The sequence below is a fragment of the Diuraphis noxia genome, unplaced genomic scaffold, assembly GCF_037042655.1.
Source record: "Diuraphis noxia isolate RWA-SAM2 unplaced genomic scaffold, SU_Dnox_SAM2 contig0005, whole genome shotgun sequence".
In the NCBI taxonomy this organism is placed as follows: domain Eukaryota; kingdom Metazoa; phylum Arthropoda; class Insecta; order Hemiptera; family Aphididae; genus Diuraphis; species Diuraphis noxia.
The window spans coordinates 30,781,588-30,798,962 of record NW_028301715.1 but is presented as its reverse complement, the minus strand read 5'-3'; the positions used below and the strand labels follow the sequence as shown (position 1 = coordinate 30,798,962).

The 17,375-nt window shown below is 32.3% G+C and overlaps 1 protein-coding gene across 1 annotated transcript in view; it reads left to right on the top strand.

Moving 5' to 3' along the window:
• The window catches only part of LOC107165315 (Superoxide dismutase 3), an 83,797-nt gene that overhangs the window by 56,053 nt on the left and 10,369 nt on the right, over positions 1 to 17,375 (top strand). The window contains exon 4 of the mRNA XM_089229921.1: positions 8,754 to 9,004. Coding sequence (XP_089086047.1) covers positions 8,754 to 9,004 — 251 coding nt within the window. The remainder of the gene's footprint in view (positions 1 to 8,753; positions 9,005 to 17,375) is intronic.

The following is a 17,375-nucleotide window of genomic DNA, read 5'->3' as shown; positions in this document are numbered from 1 at the left end:
CCATACAATAATGTATTGTAAATTGTAATTAGGTATTGTTATTTCATTTTGTATTGTTTGAATACCAAACGTTTATGAGTAAAATGAACTCATTTCCATACTATTATATAAAATTATTATTTATGTATTTTCAATATCTAGTCAGAAAGCAATTATAAAACATCCAAGCAAAACGAAAACGTTTTGACACTATTCAAAAACTGAAAAACTCGTTATTATTTATTTTAGTCAAATTGAAATATGTAATATTAAATATTTCCGCTGTCCATTTTTCTAAAAGATTACAAAATGGGACGTGAGAAAACATAAACCCACTTAAGTTTTTTGAATGATTTATAATTTTCCATTGGATACTGTTTATCTCACTTTTGACATCCCATCGGTCATATTGTGTCCGCATTTTCAAAAAACTTTGCCTGGGAAAATACTTTTCAGAATAAACAATAACAATATTGTGAACACCACTTTATCACCATTAAAAAACTATAGAATAAAGTGTAAATTGTTGAAAACATTATAATGCTTTTATAAAAAATAAATAAAAACCTTTTATGCGTTTATTTCGTTTAGTATGAGCGTTTTGAGTATAATATCAATTTCCTGGGCCACTGAGCTTGTCGAGAGGTCCATCGATTGCCTATAAAAATTTTAAACGAAAGTATTATTCATTATAATATGATTGATCGTAATTATGTATTCATATAATTTTACTGTAGCAGCGTGAGAAATCAAATATAATCACAGTAGGTAATAACATTGAATATCGTTGTTAAATTAATGTTTTTTGAGAATTAAAATTAAATTTTAATTAGTGTTTTTTTTTCCTAAAATGTCGTACCTATAAGTCATTACAAACACAACTATTGATATACTACACTCACTATCGGTGGCACGAAATCGTATTGAAACAGTGGCGTACTGCAGTGGATACAAATAAAACGTATATTATTACCCATTGTTACTTATTCATAAAATAGATACTTACGATATTCACCTACCCACACGACCAGAGTTTGATTCGTTACAAATAAAATAAAATAAGACAATACGTTGTTTAGTATTTTGAATATGTCTGCAAAAGTTTATTATAGTACACGAGCATATAATATATTATATACATTATACATTACTGTGATCGTAACAATTAAACGGTGATAAAAATTATGATTACAAGCAACCGAACACCGTGTCCGGACGATCGTATCTAATTTACAGATTTTTTTTATTATTATTATAACTTAAAATCACTATACAGTCTGAGATAACCGGTTTTGAACTACACGATAGGAGCTGAAAACGTTCATATATACCTACCTACTTATACCTGTCTATATATAACATGTACTCGTATATATACCATATATGTATAGGTAATAATAATGTACAACACAGGTAACTATATATATATATATATTACAATACTATTATGTATTACCTACCCATTACGAAACGACCGGTAAAATAATGCTCACATGCTCAACGGCTGCAATAAGGGGAAAATCTGTATTTCTCGATACTGTGATCAAATTTCGTTTGAAACGCATGTTGGTATATACGTAAGTTACATGATATGCTCTGTTGTAGAAATGTTCATAAAATTATTATTTGATACTATAATACAATAATATGTAACACATTAGGTACATATTATTCTATTATATTATAACTTATAAGTATAGCACTCTGTATAGACTATAGACTGCAGCTATCCAAAGACCTCGGGATCCGTCGTCGACAGATGGACGCGCAACACATATTTTAAATTGTATTCTATTCAAAGTAGTGCATTCTGCAGCGACGAAACAAAAACAAGATAGGTAATTATATTATATATGCATATATGTATAAATGCAACAATATCATAATAAACGTGCTAGCACATATTACAATATGATATTTTCGTAAATATTGGTTTCGATCTCGAGGGACGAGTGGACCAATCGACGACGGAACTGACGACTCGAGTACGCGTATATTTATCAATATGTTTAGTACACATAAAAGTAGTATACTTACAGTAAACACATTGCACACACACTGCACTATCACAAAACCAAACGATGAGCTGACGTGTACCTATACATCCGTATAAGTCATCGTCGTTCTCGTGGCCAGGCGCCATCTCGTATATATACGCCGCCGCCAAGCATTACATAGTACATACCTATGTAATATATTATTATTATATTAGTCGCAGTTGTTATCCCCCTCGACAGTTCGGCTAATAAGTCTCACCGCCGATGATGGATGTGACGGCTGTGGCTGCGGCGTACAACTATATGACATGAAAACATTGAAAACAGATGTAAATATAGTTATACTGCACACACACACGAATACTTATGTAATGTATAATATTACATGTTACATATTCACAAGACGTACGTCGTTTTCCAATTAAAACCAAATTGTATTCTGACCGACGTTTCGGCATGTTTCCGGAAGTAAAATCCGTTCCACCGTAATACCGAAAACACTGTCGTTCGTACGCGAGTATATAAAAGGGCAAAACTGTTAGCATGCAAAAATTATTATTTATTAGCCTCAGTAATCGTCATGTCACACATAATTTATAATATGCATATAACTTACCTGATGGGTTTTAGTCGAGACCGAGATGCAGTCCAGATCAGTCGTATATAATATTTAATAAATTATTATTTTATATTCATCAGCAGTAACACTACTTTTAGCAGCGAAAATCACTCACGAAAAGCAACGGTTAATGTTAATCATCGTGGTTAATGTGAGATACTATCGGTATATATATATACTAATCGGTCGTAGCTATTGAAATCTCCCATCGAGTTGACATCATAGAATTGTTGTCGGGACTTGACATTGACTGGTCCCGTATCAGCCGTTTTTGCGTTTTTATAGTACACCTAATGTCGCGAGTGCGATAGTCGGATAGTGAACTATCGTTCTAAGAGATTAAGTTCCGAGCTCTAAACAGGCGCTTAATCGGCTACAAGTGACTTATAACATTATATAGTGTTGATATTATTTCACTCGCGCGGTCCGCATAAATTGCTTAAACACGTTGAACAGACGTTTATTAGGTGCCTATATAATACTAAATTTAATTTTGCATAAAGACAATTTCCGCGCGTGTACAATATTGTTTATCATAATATATCAATACGTATATACTTCAATTATTCGATTATATGAACATTTTTCATGTATGATTTCACGCACACGTCTTATTATAAATACGACTTTTCGCGAATAGAATTTTATTGTATACATTTTTATATACCCGTCAATAAATTATATCTAATGGAATATAAAATGTTCTGTCGATGTATCCTACGAACGTTTATATATGCGACTGAGGCGGCGATCCGTCGTCGGAAAATGTAATTAAATTTAATTCGAAAAGTTTATTTGGCGTGCTCTATATCCGATCGAGCGCCGTTATAGTGTTTAAACGTAGACTGGAGGCTGAAGTGCACAATATTGTATAGGTACAGAGCAATAATATTTTCCAGCGATTTTCAAAAGTATTTTATATTTAATAATCGCTAGGGCGTCGAAAGGAATGACTGCAGTGTCAGATATTATTTACGTATACTGCTTCTGTCCTCGTTTTAATTCGCACAACAACGTAACTTTCTTATAAATTATAATAAATTGATAACATTAATATCTCTGAATAAAAGTTTATATTACCTAAAAATTCGCGCGCAACTACATTTACTGTGATCGTTCCACAAATATTTTTTGCGAGTCCCGAGAAAACATTTGGAAAATTCATTAATAAATAATTATTGTTTCTATTTGTTTTTCTATTTCCACACGTCGTGTAGGTACTTAACTATGTATGTATATATATATATATATATTGCAGTGGTAGTACGCTTATACTAAAATGCAATACATACAACGATACAATATACATTATACATAAGTGATGTGTGATATATACTATGAAAAAAAATCAACAAGGTTCAGTGATAAATCTCTTCTGCCGCGATAAATATTTTATTATATATAAAGGCAAGAATCGCGACTGTTGGTATCCTCGCGCCCTTGTTGTTGGTTTCGTCCTATATAGTTTTTGTATTTTAAAGGCGTATATTTGCGAAGAATGCAAATTCAAAGGTCGTTGCGCGCGCGTGAACGGTTGAAGAAAACGAAAAAAAAAAGGTCAATCATAAATCACTGCACCGGTCTGTTATGTGCATATAATACGCGCGGCGTCTTATAATACAGTTATATCGAATCGTCAGCCTTTATACATATAATATTGTTATATATAGCTCGCCTTCAGTAGCAGTTCTAATACATATACACGCATAGTATATATATATTAGCCATACATTTATATAGAGGACGCACAGGGTTGGCTTTTGAGACCTTACATAGTTACTACAGTTATTAGTTTACGTCTTTGCATACATTAGTGAAACGTCCAGTGGAAATTCGGTGACCCTTAAGTAAAATAGATATAATACCTATATTAAATCATATCTTCAAAAATATTAGATTTGAGTTTGAGTGATGAATTATGATACAACCAAATATATCTATAAGTTTCCATATATATATAATATATATATTATATATATATATATATGCTTAATAATGTATTACCCTACTGATCATGATAGTTATGTATCTTATTTTTAGAATCAAATCGTCAGCCTTTATAAATATTACTATACATAAAGCTGCCAGCAGCACAACCATTGTATCATTCAAAAATATTAGATTTGAGTCACGAACTCATAAATTATAATACAACCAAATCCAAATGTACCTATATAATATGTTGATTGTTTCTGTTTTATACATACCTACATAATAATGTATTGTCCAATATCAATAGTTATTATTGTAACACATTTTTATAGATAAATTATTGCGATGAAGATTAAGGATTAGAGTTAAGGGGATAGGGGAAACTCTTAAACATTTTTAGGCCGCTTCCCTATTATAATTCACCGATTCAGGTCCGTGCGTAAAGGATCAAATGATCCCATAACTACCCATCATGACCAAAAAAATCAATTTTGATCTATTGCCTATAAATACCTATGTAATAATTTATAATGTTATTTGTAATAATGCATAATTTTTAATGTAGGTACTTACAAAATAAATAATAAATATAAATGTGTTATAAAACTATTTGCTAATTATTGATGTACCTATCTATTTTATACATTTTTTTTTTCAAAACACCAAAACGCCCCCATCATTCAATCCTGCGCACGGACCTGCTCCGATTGCCGTATAAATCTCGCAATCTTTTCCGTATATGAATATATTTTGTAATGGCCGCTCATGATATTATATTAAGCATATGCGTCGATTTTTAGACTATGAAATGAACTGTAAGAGACGATGAAACAAAGAACATCGTTTTTTTCTTCAAACTACAGTACAACATATAGTAGCTCACATTATAGGACGCATAATAATATTTGGTAGGTATATATAAAACAATATATAAATATTTCTTTTGAATTATTTACACGTTGTTTTGACACCCGTGAGGAGAAGGAGGAGCTAAGTATTGCATTCGTCGTGCGACGTTTCTTATTGTCAGCTCTTGGATTGCGTCTGTTAAGGTGGCTTCCCGCAGAGCATATATGCCGCCAACGTGTACGGTTTAATACCGCTGCACATGTCGTTGTGCATAGGTACAAGCTGGTCGCGCGTCGTATATATATAGTATATACCTACTTAATGCCATGTTGTTTATTGCGGTAGATTACGATGATCCGCTATTGTTGTCATTCCGTTTTTATTCACCCCTGTCCCCATCTTTTTTATTTCGAATTATTTATCGTCCTGCAGTAATAAACGCGCACACACATTATTATATTATACAAGGTGGTAATCGTTTAACGAAAACGCTCGAAATGCGTATTGTAATAATTATTACGCGTTGAACATCATATTCTTAGTAATCATAAACTTAATATCGTTCTTATCATCTCTCATGTCACGGTGGCGGTGACACCGTCGTCAACGTGGACGAACATATTTTCAAACGCGTCGATGAGGAGAAGACGGCGTGCTTTAGCGGTTTCCCGCTGCAATTTTCGAAAAGAAAAAAAGCACGGTTTACCCTCGACTAGAACACACCCCCGATATGGCCGGAGCATATATTATACGTTAAATTATTAAACAGTTTTCCTTCTTCACGTTCTTGTTATTTGAAACGCGCGTTACGTTAACAATACGATAACGCTGCTATACATATTATTATATATACTTACAATGTACATATATATATATATATATATATATATATATATAAAAGACAGTGTAGGTACCTAGCTGATGTTTTGTGTACGACGACGACGACGACGACGACGTGCGACGGGGCAGCTGCAGCGGTCCATTGTTTAGAGACCCGCCGTCTTTGGTTTATTGATTTTTTCATTTAGTTAATTTACAGGAGCTAATTTGACGTTGTGAGGTCGCCGCACATAAAGACATGGTCGTTAAAGTCGTCTCTGAACGACGCGCCGGGAAGCACTGTCTCCCCTCCTCTCTCTCTCACACTCTTTCACTCTTTCTCTCACTCTCTCTGTTTCTCACATTATTATATATTATCATTATTATTATTATTGTTATAACACTACGAGCGTATTATATCGTAACGACCGTCGAATTCCGTGCGTCCATTATTGAATTATATAATAACGCGACGTGCGTATTTGTTTACCCGACGTTGATAGGTTTTGTTATACGATCCGATTTGATCAAACCGGAATAGTGTATAATAATATAATGTATATTGTACTATTGTATAAGAATATCACTATTGTTTTAAAAAATCAATTATTGTAATATATTTCGTATAATTGTATTTAGTGCCCCATGCGCGGTAGCACATTATTGCTGTATAGTCATTGTTACAAGTCAGTTGACCGTAGCTTCGTACTTGAAGTTAGAATGTAGATTTAGTGATATTAAATTAACAAACACCCGTCTAGTCAATCATTAATTGGTTTATTAATCGAACATGTGCAGCCAATGCACTCTCCACTCTCCACTGTCTATCTGTCATTCATCAAATTCCTTGTATCTTAATTTAACTAGGACAATGTCTCCTGTATAAATAGTGCTGCAGTTTCGGGATTACCCGATATTTATTCTATCTCACAATAACTATTTATTTCATAATTCTATTTTTTTTTTTTTTTTTTAATATACCTACTATTAAATACGAATTGATTGCTAATGTTTATAACTACTTGTTCATAACAGTATTATAAATACCTATAAATTATGTGTTATTATTATTACGAAGGCAATTCATTGAACAATTAATATTGCGATTTTTTTAGATTTAAATGTCTCGTGGTGAGAACGAAATTTACGTTTTTTACACGTCGTATTTATGTGTGTCTGTGTCTGTGAATTCGCAGGTTTTTTTGTTTTTGCTCATTATTAATTCATAAAGAATCTCGGTATTGATAATTAATTAATCTCACGATTCCCATTTTGATCAATAGTTTTGAGTTTATTCACGGTTGGACAATACAGAATTTTCAATCGAGAAGATTATGTTCGGCTTATCAAATCTAAATCTATAGAGTATAGCTAGGCTATGCATGCACATTGTATTATTATAATATATATTATATTTTAAATGTAATATTACAAATTTTTTCGAAAAGGTGCAAATTTGAAAGTATTTAATCCTCAATCACTTTGCATGTAATTAAATAGTTATATAGTTTCAAAGTCGTATATTATCTTATAGAAACCAACGTTCAATCATAAACAATGTTTATTAAACATTTGTGTATCGACCTATTAGTCTTAAAGTCACAAAATATGAAGGCTAATGACTTTACTATACAAGTACTCAAAGTCTCAAATATATTATATAATATGTTATAACGCTACTTTGTAACTATTATTCTTCATGGGCGTACTTATACCTATATACCAAGTGTCCAAGTGGCAAGTATATCATCAGTATAGTAATAATATAAAACATTTGTTGGTAAATGGTTTGCTTTTTCACAATAACGTACATGTGTTACACATATTTTTACGAACCAAAATCTCCAATTAACCTACCGCTATACTATTACCCAAACTCGTTTTCAATAGATAATTATAATTTATCAATGTTTAATGAAGCAACACGTATGAAATATACTCCGTGTCTCTGTAGAAATTACAATCTAAAAACACAAATATACGAACACGTAATAATTTTATGAAAAAAAACTTCTTAAACGTTATATTATAATATTATGTTAATAATAAATGGTATATAGAAGGACGAGGGGAAGTGCAACATTAACAACTTTTACGCCACAAGAAGCAAATATTTTTCGTCTCCCCATTGCAGTTAGTCTATACTTATTATATATATTGAAACGTTTTGATTTTGAAATATACGATTAAATCAATATTTTAATAAGCATATCTATAATAGCTCGCGCGCGAGTTACGCGTAACTATAATTCCACATTTTAATTCATTTTACAATGTTTTTTCTACACCAACCCTCTCGCATATAATGTGGTTCAGATGTTATATATATTATCAGAAGGCTATATTTCTATATTGTAATATTAAGGACACCAAATTTCTGAAGAATTTTGATTATCGATCTCCGAGTATGCCATCTGCACCTATTGGCACTGGCGTAGTGGCGTATTAACTCATAATATTATACTTCATGCGTAATATTATCCAAACTCTGCTAAATTATATATAACTTCCCATAATTATATATTTTTAAACTAACGTCGTTTATTGTTGTTTCACAGAACAAACACGGTGGACCCAATGACGAGACCAGACACGCTGGAGACTTGGGCAACATCCAAGCTGACAACACGGGGGTGGCGCAGTTCTCTTATTCGGACTCACTCATCTCGCTGGTCGGCGCCCACAACATCCTGGGTCGCGCTGTGGTCGTGCATGCTGACACTGATGACATGGGCCGCGGAGGGTTCACCGACAGCCTGACCACCGGACACGCAGGTTCCAGAGTTGCATGCGGAGTCATCGGAATCCTGTAGGCACACTGCACAATATATTCGCGCAATTATTAATATTATTATTATTATTTTTCGCTTAATTATTTAGGTATTATTAATTTTACACAGTGTGTTATATACCCGAACGTATTATTATAGTTTTAGGGATATTTGTTTTTACAAGGGTCTTTATAAATATTAATGTCTTTACAAAATTTTACCCGCTCGGCTATCTTCCTTCGCTCTCTATTCATTATATGGTTCTCTACCTTACACTCTATATATCTGTTATTTTTCAAAACGTTTTCATGGTCAATACGCTTTCTTGAATTGCATATTATTATAGTATTATAATTTATTTATTTGTAATTTATAACTATTTATATCAGTATTAAGTACAATCAATAAACGCGGGTTTTATCTTGCATTTATTTTAATTTTTCTATTTTTGAGCTTTAATCCCCTATAAAAAAGTATACCTATATAATATACACATCGCATTGTACTTCAGTGATACGCATATAGACGGCCAGAGACTTCGGTATCTGGTACAATATTATAATCAGTTTATCAACTAATGATTTTATAAGAATAAACAATAAACGATTTTATGACAAAATAAAATGAATATAATAAGTAACTAATTCTATTATATAAATTACTATAGCTGTAATATTATCCGACATCGCTCGAGTTAAAATTAATCAATCTTTCTGTTTGGATTTAGTTAAAATTATATAAATTCATTTATAATGATAAATTTTATGATTTTCTTAATTCTGGACGTATTTTTTATGTGAATACAAAAAACTGGAGATAGGGTTAGAAGCTGATGTAAATCCGTTGGGATTGGTATATTCGTCTTTATGTATTAATATAAAAAATAAGTCCAAAATAAAAAATCTAACTATAAGAGTTGTCATTATAATATTACATTCGAGCTACTCTTTATGAAGTAACGTAAAGTAGTTTTAAAAAAAACAGGCTTCATAAACACCTTCAGAGATTCAAGGAATCTATTAAAGAGTCTATTGATATAACTTTTATCGAAAACAGTCCACGAGTTTTTGAATCTATTGACTAAAGAGAATAAACAAAGAGACATTAATTTTTATAAATAATATAAAAGATAAGATAATTTGACACATAATAAATTATGATCATAATATTATAGGCCGATTGTTTAATTTATTAATATAGTATGCGTTTTAATTCAATTCCATCTCCAATCACTGCTATAAAGTGCAGTTAAACAATATCCTCTTTATACCAAAAAAAATATTTTTGTATACAAAATGTACAACATAATAATATGTCCCTTTAATAAACGGAAACTGCACTCAATGGCTTCCAAAATATGCAACATAATATGCTGCATGCAGCTATAAGCACGTCTATTGTGATATCAATATACTTATGTTTTCTGCTTTCTGTATTCTGTGAATTATATGTTTATGAACTTTTGATTGCTTTTCCGCACACGTATTACAGTGGGTATTCGTTTAAAGTCTAACAATATGCTAATTTTTTTTTTTTTGAAGCTAAGTTTTTACACACGAAAATATCCAAAATATTACCATTAAATCGACAGCAGTGAAATTAATTCCTGCGACTTAACAGTTAACATATATTGGTCAAATGAAAAGCATGCTCAAAACATCACGTGAAAAGTATCTAGCTATAAAACCAGCTATTATATATTATAAGACCAACAGCACACGTTGTTGAAAGTTTTCACACATATGTATACGCGTGTATAATATATTATATATTATGCGTGATGTATGCTTTTAGCGGTTAAAGTATTAATATATTATTTTTGTACTTCAACGTGTCGTGGCTACATTATAAAACAACACGCTAGATGTACCATTATACCAGCCAAGTATATATTATGTATATACGTCTATAAAACAATGACCGGCAACGAGTATACGCCGTAGTGAAGCGTCATAAAAATGGCTTAATAAGTTTTTGGGTCGAGATCGAACGGGTAGAGGCCAGAGGGTGATTTAAAAATTAAAAGTTTTTTCTACCATCATAAATAATAACGATAGAAATATGTATGATTATTGCCTACTGTTGTTGGGAGAGCGTACATTATATTATAAATTATAATATTAAAGTCTTCTAAAGTTTTCAGGGAAAAAAAATAAAACACTTCAGTTGCGGCCCCGTTAGGGGTTGTACGAGTACCTATACGTCATACGTTTAGGTTGTACATGAGATACCTACAACTTTTCATTTTAAAACTGCTATACTTCCACTTACACATATAATAATATATAACATATAGTTCGTAGATTGTAGGCACAATCTGGCTGGTGCTATATTCACGCGTACACATATACATGTATTTATTATTATTTTAATATTACGATTTACGCGATGATTGATGCGTGCGAAATAAATCTCATCACGCCGGCTTAGATATGATGAGACACGGCGCGGGAGAAGAAGTGTGATAACTAATAATGTAGTGATAACATTTGATATTATCTTTATGTTATACGTATCCATATATCCACACGTCAAGTAACCATCATCGGCTTTCAGCAGTGGCTCAAAGCTGCTGTTCGTAACTTATATAAATTCGTCGCGTGTAGGTAAGACAATCGCGGCTGTAATATATTCCAGGGGTCCACCACGACCGAACCTTCGTTGTAATCCCGATTCCGACGTGTTTCATCCTGTAGACCACAGTTTGGTACCTATACTGCAGTGAAATTAAAAATATGTTTCCGTGTCGAATCAAAATCGTTTTTGTAATAAATCATTCCAGAATAGCAATAATAGTGGCGTGTCTCGGACAAGTTGCTGGTCCGCCATAATAATGTAGCTGGTATTATCTAGCTTTACCACCGCCTATAGAAATACAAACCTCATTGTAGAGCCTCACGTCAGTGGCGCCGAATGGTATTTTTCATTTGGTGGGACAATGTATAAAAATTAGTTACCACCACTACCACTGCCCACCACCACTCACCACCCACATAATTATATTGTAAATTCAACTATCATAAAATCACCATAATTAAATACAGGGGGTGAACCGCCCCACAAAAATATACATGTCCGTAGACACTGCCTCGCGTCATATGAATATTGTTATATTTAAAAATTAATACGCGTTTGTCGATGATGAAAAGATAGATATCACGCGTTAGTCGCTTTACGCGTAATAAACACCGTTTCTTCAATATGTGCCCTTAAATATTTCCCAAATAATCATTCCAGCACGTACATTATATTAGGTATATATTTATCAACCGTGTCGATAAAACAAACTGACTGCCGTCGGTCGATTTTAAGCGACGTTAATAAGTTTATTTCTCGAATGTGGTCCTCCTACGCAGCAATATATATTCACGCGGGGTCGTACTTAGGAATTTGACACCAAGAGGCAAAAAAAATAAATACGCCTCATTAATCATTATACAAAATACAAATTTGAATTATAAAAAAAATAGCCGCCCTCTCCTACTAAGCCGCCCGGGGCAACAGTACCCTGTAGCTCCCCCCTAAATACGGCCCTGTATCCACGTAATTAAAATATAATTACAACTGTTTTGAAATGCGCGAATTAAAGTTAAACGAACATTTAGCGTGCAACCCGTTAACTATTTTTGGACGGCAAAGACGACGTCGGATATAATTTTTATTATATACATATAGGTATAAACACATCGGCGCCGACCGATTAAATCTCGTGCACATTTGTCGTGTATATTATACTAATTTACTCGTATATACTAAATGCCGATTTACGTGCCGCTTGCAGTAAGATTACCGTTTTGATATAAATATGCGGGGCGAATCACCGAGCAAATTCATCCCCTAATACATTAGTTAATCCACAAATTATGATTTTTGACAATTTTAAAATATATACAAATTATACATAGGTATATATTATATATAGACGTTATTTTCAGATGATTAGATTTTTCAAAAGTGGAGTTTTCTATAATATAGTGTGTGTGTGTATACAACTATATCATCATGGTGATATAAACTATTTTTTAAATAAGAGGGAACCTCAATTTTTCTCGTAAATTGTCAAGCACATGATTTTTTTCTTGTACTTTTATAAAATTTTGATCGCTAGTAATAATCCTTAGTAATGAAATCACATAAAATATAAAATGTATGTGTTTATTATAAAGAGTATAGTAACTATATTTATATATACGATGATTTTTAAATCATATAATTTTCCCCATATCTTTAACCCTATTATACGTACTGTAAAGAGTAAGCTATATACAAATCTATATAGGTACCAATGTATAGTACAATATTATAATATAATTTATTCCGTTTAAACCCCTATCTCATATTTCTTTATAATACGACCTACTGCAACGAGATCGTCAAATTTCTATGTATAATATCTACTAATATATCTTACCTACTAAATATTTAATATACTACAATGTGGCTATATATTAATTTGAGAAGGAAAACTTCTTCGGAATAATATTACGATATTGTCTTATCGGAGTCTCTCCTATTATTCTGCCGATGGTTCAGGACTTGTTTATAGTTCAAAACAGAACACCCCTTGGCGGATGTCGTACTGTACTAAGTCATTATACATATACTTTCCGAACAACGTACATAATATGGACAAAATATAATATACAATATAACCACTATATTATATATGTTATATGATTACCTGCACAAATGTAGGGGACTGAAGTTTTAGAATTAGACACGAAAGTTTAATATAAAGTTATACATAGTTGTATACATAAATGTATAGAAGACATATTATTTATTTTAATTATGTGTAAGAGCGAAAAAACACACCTGATTCGAGCAAAACACGAGCGTCTGGCTCAGTTCCATTTGCGCGCTGCAGCAGTGAGGACGACTATAAAAAAAAAAAAAAAAAATATACCTCACAGAAAAACGCTGGCCGAAGCAAATCGTTATTTAATACATATAAATATATACGTTTACAAACGTTCCGTAAAATACCGCTTGTTAAGTGCAATTTTTTTTCGATTTATGTAATAATATTATTATATTATAAAACATCGTTTCCAAACGTCGAATCCCCCCCCCCCCCCCCCCCGACAACTCCACCCCAGGCACTCTCTCACCCTATCACACCCGATGTCCGAGCGCTATCGCGTACATTATATATTATTATTATATTTTATTCGTGACGATTGAAATTGTATCGAACTGTGTAATTCCGCACAACTGTCGCGAGTATACATATGTATAATACGATAACGACAGTTTGAAAACAACAGCTCGCGCAAAAGGCGTGTGAGGATATTTTTTCACCCCCGTACGATTATTACGTTTTTTTTTTTTTAAAGTTTGTCGATATTATTTTTCCCAATAACTATACATACAGAAGGGTTTCCTGTTCTTTTGTTCCTTTTTTTGTGTGCACACCTATATATAATATACATATAAGAAAACAATACGCGCTTTACAAGACATAGGCCTCAATAGAAGAGACCCGTCATGCACACGAATATAATTTTTTGCCAACATTTTTCGCGGATTCGATGAAGTCGAATATTTTTTCTATCGGGGTTTATGAAAAACAGTCTTCACGATACCGACCAATATTATTTGCTCTTAAAATAATTATATTTTTGACTAAACTACTGCAGTTATATCACGTGGTATGTTTATGCGAAAGTTAAAGTATAATAAGTACATAGAACATAGATTACCTAAATACAACCGTCTACGTCATCGTTTGCACATGGATAGCCGATTGCCGTTTGCACGTTGTCTGTTTACCTATACGCTAAAATATCGTATTTATTTGTTTACATTTCAACATTTTATGAAACAATAAATTCATATTATTTACATTTACAAACACTTAACAATAGTCGATGGAACTTATTAATATAGTTAAAACAAATATTTTAATATAAACTGTATAGTTATAAGATTTATATAAACTAATTAATACTGTATTAATTGTTAATTTAATACAATTCTGACCAATCAGATACTTTCTGTATACAATAAATTAAATAACATATGACTATATGAGTGAAGTTAATTCTTTAAATAAAATTAGGACAACTAAAAAAATTCAACCATTTACTACAGTCAAATTATTTTTTTCTTGTGAGTACAAAAAATAATGAAAGCCACGTAAGTACCGAAGTTATAATTCCATCACATAAAAAACCTTTTTAATACCAAATTTTAATTGGACTAGAAAATTCAATAATTTTTCATAATGGTTATACCTATAAATTATAATTATATTAAATTTAAAAAAAAGAAATAGCTTATTTAAATTCGTACACTTTTGTTGCTTTGTGTTGTCGTAATAAAAGTAAGCAATTTGCGTTCTTAGATGATGTAGGTACAATTATATGATCTCTTCCAATGATATTGTTAAATTTGCTGATCAAAAAATTTTAAAATAAAAGTTTCAAAATTGAATTTATTAGTACCCTTGTGTTAATGAAGGCATATTTTACGGTATAAGCTAAAAATAATGCATTTTCCTGCAAATTTTCAGCCCTATTTATGACGACCCGCTAAATTTCAATGAAGGATATTTGCGATCCCACTACCCCATAAATTATGTATATGAGCAGACGAAATTCACTCATTTATTAATAAACCAATTTTATTTTAGTTGTCACGGTCATCATCGATTCATCAAATCGGTCGCCATATATTGTGTCATATATTGCATGGTAATACTTGCAATGAGAAAAATTCATGTTTAGACGTACAATGCACATACGTCATCGATTTTCTTGTAGTCGTCATTACATTCAAAGCAATAATTGAACGTCATCGATTTTTCTGTAGTCGTCATTACATTTAAAGCAATAATTGAAATATGATAATATTTTCGCTAATTTTAACATTAACTGTATTCAATACTTGTAAAAATAAAATAATTTATTATTTCACCGTACGCGCGACACAAATACAAGCGAAACAACTGAAAATGGCTGTTGTACAAGTGATCGTACAACAATAACGAAAGGCTTAATGAACGTACAGTATAATATAGTATAACTGTATAACACTCGTATAAATAATCGTCACGTATTTATAACCGGAACGTCATTAATTATTAAAATCGAATATAATTATTGCGGCATGTCGTTTCGCAGTGTTTTTTGTTACCATCATTCGTGTCAGCTCGCACCAAGACGGAACTACTTTTTTTATTCAAAACCATTATAAAATGGCTCAGACGTTTCCACCTAGTATTATGATTACATCATTATATCGGAGAAAGAAATATCTGAAATTATTTTATATTCACAGAGTGGTCTTGAAAAGCGATATTATATATTATGGCACGAAACGAAAGTTTTCGAGAGAAAAAAATAACAGTAATAATACCGTAATGAAAATAAAAGTTACAATTTTATTGTATATTCTGTATCAAACCGAAGGCAATTTAAGAGTGCCACAGCAGTGATGGTTGAGGCGACGGCGGTCGTCATTACTTATTAGTTATTACACCGACTTCGAAGTTCCACAAAAACGTCCGATAAGTTTGTAGCAGCTATATACACGGAATCACCTCAGGGACCGACCGAGAAACTTGCAGCGCGTAGTGAAAAAAAAAAATTAATCGGCTGACCTTGACCCATTTAGAACGTCGAATAAATTACGTCTGTAATTATTATACTCAATTTTACCGGACGCGATCTGCTTTCGGATTTTAAAAATAATTTACACAGTTATTTACGCGAGTCCCGCGCAATAATATATTATTGCTGTGCGCGCACTTATATTAATTTATAGTCTAACGATCGAGGACGAAGTTCAAACGTTTCGCTATTGATTTCTACAGATCTGCGTCGGTTTTCGACGTGTCCATGATTTAACAAGTGCTTGCAATAGTTTGCGAGCGAGTGAATACGAGGAAAACTGTAAATTTTATCTTTTTTTCATCGACGGACGACGATCGATTATGCTGGTTATAATTCATAACCGACGACTCGATCAACTGCTACGCTGCAAGTCTTGGCATTGGCGGTGACGGTGCAGAAATAACGTCAAAACCTCGTCGGTATGGGGATTAAACTAGTATGATTATTTTAGAATATTATTTTGCTACATTCCGTCGCGTTTTATAGTAATTCCGAAGTTTTCTTCGACCATGATACGGAATCATAATACGGCAGTTCCAACGCGCGCAATTTAACTGACGACGCGATGGCATGGCCGGAAATAAGTTTAAACAACTATTTCGGCGAACATTGTTGCGCATAAACGTTTTGAATCAAACGCCAGAAATCCTAAGCTGGATTTGATATGGTTAAACAGAAGTCCTCTATACGATAAAATAACGAGTCGTTTACTCGAAAACGATATAATGTAATGTCTAAACGCATCATTGCTTTTATCACGATAGACGTTAAAATGCAAATAATATATACGTGT